At 42.5% G+C, this 5,745-nt stretch overlaps 1 protein-coding gene across 1 annotated transcript; it reads right to left on the reverse strand.

The window, feature by feature from the left end:
• Positions 1-1,773: 1,773 nt before the first annotated feature.
• Positions 1,774-5,696, reverse strand: LOC113819191 (myosin heavy chain, muscle-like; the record flags this gene model as incomplete). Its single annotated transcript, XM_070132192.1, is given in 6 exon segments — positions 1,774-2,307; positions 2,491-2,944; positions 3,430-4,217; positions 4,329-4,574; positions 4,696-4,774; positions 4,948-5,696. Coding segments are annotated over 6 exon segments (2,127 nt in total). The 3' UTR covers positions 1,774-1,788.
• Positions 5,697-5,745: the final 49 nt, after the last annotated feature.

Raw genomic sequence — 5,745 nt, forward strand, 5'->3', positions numbered from 1 at the left:
TTCGCTGTGGAAGCCTGCCTGTTCTCGTAGCTGGTTAGAATACAGACTGTCGGAGATACGAGCTGTAATGATTTTCGTGAACAGTTTGTAAGAAACTGAAAGGAGGCTTATGGGTCGGTATTTTTTTAGATCCTTTGTGTCTCCTTTTTTATGTATCAAAATAATTGATGTATTTTTTCCAGGCTTTCGGAGTTTTTCCGTAGAGAAGACATTTGTTTAAAAGATTGGCTAGTTTCACTGTTGTGATTTCTCCTGCATCTAATAAAAGGCTTATACTAATTCCGTTTTTACCTGGTGTTTTCCCTCTCTTCATGCCTTCAAGTGCTCTTTTTATTTCTTTTGTGATATTAAGTGCGTCTCTAGGTACTGCGTTTGCTTCTATCTGTGTCTGTTCATTTGAGTTGTATAGATCACTGTAAAAGTCTTCCACTGCTCTTATGATTTCATTCTTGTTATATGTTACTTCTCCGTCTGGTTTCTTAATTGCATACATTTGATTTCTCCCTATTCCTAGTCTCCTTTTAGCTGCTTTCATGCTGGTACCTGAAATCACTGCTTTATTGTTTGAGTATTGATTTTCCGTACATCTTCCCTCTTCTTTTTATTTATGATCTTTGTTAGTTCAATTTAATTCATCTTGTCCCTGCTTGACGATACTTTCATGGCCCTACGTTTTTGCATAAGCTGTTTAGTTTCTGCCGAGAACTTGTTGGAGCTTTGCTTGTCGTTCTTGTCGCCTACTTCAAGTGCAGCTTCCTTTATTATGTTCTTTTCTAAGCTTTTGTGTATTACGAACCCCTAATTCCTGTTTGCTACCCTGGGGGTTTCCTCTCCAATAGAGCACATGTCCATCATTTATTATCTTCTGCTCTTCGCCTAGTCTTCTAACTTCGCAGAGTCCTACTGCATCCCATTTAATGGAAGAGAGTTCCTCCAGTAAAGTTAGTAAGTCGGATTCAGTTCTCAAGGTCTTTATATTGTATGTGCAAAAGTACATCAATATACCTATATATGTGTGTGTGTGTGTGTGTGTGTGTGTGTGTGTGTGTGTGTGTGTGTGTTTCTGGGTGTGTCTGTGTGTATATGTATATAACTATATATATAACTATATATAACTATATACATGCATACACGTACACACACGCTCTTTCTCTCACACACATGCTCACACACACACATATGCATACATATATATATACATGTGTGTGTGTGTGTGTGTGTGTGTGTGTGTGTGTGTGTGTGTGTCTGTGTGTGTGTGTGGGTGTGTGAGTGTGTGTCTGTATGTATTATTTGTGTATATATATATATATATATATATATATATATATATATATATATATATGTGTGTGTGTGTGTGTGTGTGTGTGTGTGTGTGTGTGTGTGTGTGTGTGTGTGTGTGTGTGTGTGTGTGTGTGTGTGGTGTGTGTGTGTGTGTGTGTGTGAGTTTGTGTGTGTGTGTGTATATATATATATATATATATATATATATATATATATATATATATATAGAGAGAGAGAGAGAGAGAGAGAGAGAGAGAGAGAGAGAGAGAGAGAGAGAGAGAGAGAGAGAGAGAGAGAGAGAGAGAGAGAGGTGGTTGTATGATTGCATTGTTTATGTATTCAAGGAAATATTTAACGTAACCTTTTTTTGCTTCATAGATTCATTGTTATAAAGAAAAAATACTGGTGATGATTTTTATTATTGCAATAACATCTTATATCAGATAGAATGAAACAATTTATTTTACAGAAAAAAAACGAATTTGGTGCATTCACGGATACACACTATTAATAAGAAACTTGAACTTCCTCGAGCTCCTGCTGAGCCTTACGGAACTTGGCCAGGTTGAGGGCGGCGATCTCCTCAGCCTCCTCGATCTGGCGCTTGTAGGTCTTGATCTTCTGCTGGAGCTTATCGACGAGGTCCTGCATCCTGTCGTGGTTCTTCTTGTCCTCGTCAGTCTGGAAGGCGAGCTCCTTGATGCGCCTCTCGCACTTCCTCAGGTTCTTCTGAGAGTCTGCGTGGCTACGAGTCTCGTTATCTAAGGAAATCTCGAGTTCATGGATGCGAACTTCGAGGTCGCTGATAGCCTTTTTCCCTGTCCTCATAACCGTAGTTTCAGTCTCTTCTAGACGGGACTGGAGGTCCTTTACGTTGACCTCCAAGGCCTTCCGCATCTTGGCCTGAGTCTGAGCGTGTTCCTGCTCAGCGCGGAGTTCGTCGGCGAGACGGGCAGCGTCAACCATGGCCTTCTTCGCCTTTTCCTCGGAGTTCTTTGCCTCACTGATCATTTCCTCAAGATCGGCCTATAAGAAAATGGAGAAACAATTCTACTGCCGCTATCGATCCATATAATAACAGCAGCAGTAACAATGGCTGTGCCGTTGCTATTACCAATACAAAAGCTAGTGATATGATAAGACCACGTGCAAAACAACAGCAGTGAATAAAGATGTTTATTTCAGTGAAACAAATGTACTCTAACTTACCTGTCGAGTTTGTATTTCCCCTTCAAGCTTCCTCTTGGAGGCAGAAAGAGCTGAATTCTGGGCAGTGAGGGCTTCAACTTGTTCACGCACGTCGTTGAGCTCAGTCTCAGCCTGGCGACGGCCGCGGTCCGCTTGTTCCAGGAGCGTTCGAGATTCTTCCAGCTCCCCGTGAAGGGCGTTGAAGCGGCGCTCAGCAATGCCATACTGTTCACGGTACTCGGAGGCAAGACGTTGCTCTTCCTTTACTCGGGTCTCCATGCCTTTGACCTCATCCTGAATCTTCTTAAAATGCCTGTGGAGGTCAGCATTGCCCTTATTGGCGTGGTCAAGGGCGATCTCGAGCTCGTTGATGTCGGACTCGAGCTTCTTCTTCAAGCGAAGAGCTTCAACCTTATTTTTGGCTTCAACCTCGAGAGAAGCTTGCAAAGAATCGACGGCTCTCTGGTGACACTTCCTGTTGAGAATATGTAAAATAAGGTTATTCATTTAACAAAGGGAAAAATGCATATGTACACACACGCGCACACACACATATAATATATCTATACACACATATACATTCATATGTACATGTATACACCTACACACACACACACACACACACACACACACACACACACACACACACACACACACATATATATATATATATATATATATATATATATATATATATATATATATATATATATATATATATGTGTGTGTGTGTGTGTGTGTGTGTGTGTGTGTGTGTGTGTGTGTGTGTGTGTGTGTGCAAACACAAAAATACACACACACACATACACAAATACATGCATAGATATATACATATATATAAATATATATATGTGTACATACACACGCACACATACACACCATGGACGCATGTGAAGCTTATTTCCTATTGCTTATCATGTGATGCAATTATAAGTATGCCACTAAACATTAATTCCTCACCGAGTATTGTCGAATTCTTCTTCCTTTTCCTGAACGCGTCGGTCAACTTCTTGCCTGACTTGGCTGAGCTCGAGCTGCGTTCGGAGGACCTTGTTCTCTTCCTGTTCGAGAGCTGCCTCGGCCTCCTCGAGAGCGCTTTGCAGCTCCTCCTTCTCGAGCTCAAGTCGCTTGACATTCTTCTGGATTTCGTGGTGCGCTCGGCCGCCCTCGCCGATCTGATCAATCAGGTCCTTGATCTCGTCATTCAGGTTCTTGTTCTCCCGGCGGATGCAGTCGAGCTGCTCCGTCGTCTCTTCATTTACTGTATTCAGGCGGAAATTTTCGGTTGAGTAATTGCGACATTCCTTCTGAGAAGCATCAAGTTCAGCAGTAAGGTCATCGACCTTCATCTTCCATTCGCAGATAATCTTGTCAAAATTCTTCTGTTTCTTTTCAGCAGCTGCAGCCATTGTTTGTGCACGCTCAGCGGTGACTTGCAATTCCTCTAGTTCGGCATTAGCACGCATCTTGGTCTTTTCTAGATGCAGATTCTTGACATTCAGAGACTCAATCTGCATTTCGGCTTCCTCGAGACGAGCAGCGAGCTTCATGCGAGAAGCATCAATTTCCTCAACACGAGCAACACCCTCGGACTCGTACTTGGAGCGCCACATGAGAGCCTCAGCATTAGCCTTAGACAACATTCGCTGTACACCTGCCTTGGCTTCACTCTCCTCTTCTAGTTGCTCACGAAGGGTGCTTATATCATGCTCTAAGTTGCGGAACTTGCCCAGGAGTGTGGCATGTGCCTAGTGGAGTACAAAGTTATATTGATATATGATTCATCTGGAAAATATAACATAAAATTACCACAGTATATTTCGTATTTGAAATGTTTTCCGGGATGTAATCAAACTCACCCTGCTCTCCTCATCAGCAAGCTTTCTGGTATCGTCAAGCTGATTGGTAAGTGAAAGCTTGACTCTGGAAAGTTGAGAAAGATTGTTTTCTGCCTCCTCTACCTGACGGACCAGGTCACCGTTTTCACAGGAGAGCTTCTTCTTGGCAGCATCAAAGTCGTTGAGAGTACGGTTGAGTTCGTCTAACTTGGAACAGATCTCACTATATTGTTGCTGCAGATGCTTGGTAGTCTTCTCAGAAGAGGTCTGAAATATTTAAAAGACAAGGTAGTACTTTGGTGAGTAATACGTAATATGCAAAACAGATTTGTAAAACAAAAATGAAACTGCATCATGTAACATAACATTACATTGATTAGTGTTATACCTTATCACGGGTAAGAGCATCCATTGCTGATTTTGCATCCTCAGCGTCACGATTCATAGCATCCTTGTCCTTTTCGGTTCTGCAATAGTAGAAAAAAGCTTACATGGTTGGAAATGAGCCAGGAGTCATTGCAAAATGATGATAACTTAAATGGTTGGAACTGAGCCAGGATACATTGCAAAATGATGATAACAACTATAAGTACTTAAGTTTTGAAAATTTGGAATTTACAAATTTAGTCGTAGAGCCCACCTAGCTTTCATTTTATTGAGGTGGTCAATCTGTTCTGACATCTCAGAAACAGCATCGTTGTGCTTCTTGCGAAGAGAAGCAAGAGAAGCTTCATGCTGAAGGCTGGATTCCTCAAGTTCGCGACGCACTCTAGCCAGTTCGCTCTCTCGTTTCTTGTTGATCTCGATCTGAGCAGCAGTGGCGCCGCCAGCCTCGTCCAGTCGGTCAGTAAGTTCTTCAAGTTCACGTGAAAGGAGATTCTTAGCTTTTTCGGCCTTGCTACGGACCTGGCGCTCGTGCTCAACTTCCTCCTCGAGTTCCTCAAGACGAGCTTGAAGTTCCTTCACTTGCCTTTGATCTCTGCACACAAGAGCCTGTTCGTCCTCAATTTTGCAAGAAATTGCAGTTATCTCCTTATTCTTGCGGTCAACGGTTGCTTCAATTTCCTTCAGGTTGCGTTCTAGATCAGCAACAGCCTCTTGAGTCAGCTTGAGGTCACCCTCAACCTTTCTCTTGGTCTTCTCGACCTCATGGCGGAGCTTCTTCTCCCGTTCGAGAGAATCTTCGAGCTCATCGAGATTAGATTCCAATTTCGACTTTACCTTGCCGAGATGATTGCATTTATCTTCAATACCTTGCAGATCTTCTGCAGTTTTCTGGTTACAACCCTGGAGTTGTTTCTTCTCCTTATTAACCTTGGTGATGAGCTCTTCCTGGTGGGCAATCTCGTCCTTAAGGTTTTGAATCTGCTGATCCTTGGTGGCTTTGTCTTTCTCACCCTTCTGCAAGGCAAGTTCAAGGTCCTCAAGGTCCTTCTTC

The sequence above is a fragment of the Penaeus vannamei genome, chromosome 17 (genome assembly GCF_042767895.1).
Source record: "Penaeus vannamei isolate JL-2024 chromosome 17, ASM4276789v1, whole genome shotgun sequence".
Classification (NCBI taxonomy): Eukaryota; Metazoa; Arthropoda; class Malacostraca; order Decapoda; family Penaeidae; genus Penaeus; species Penaeus vannamei.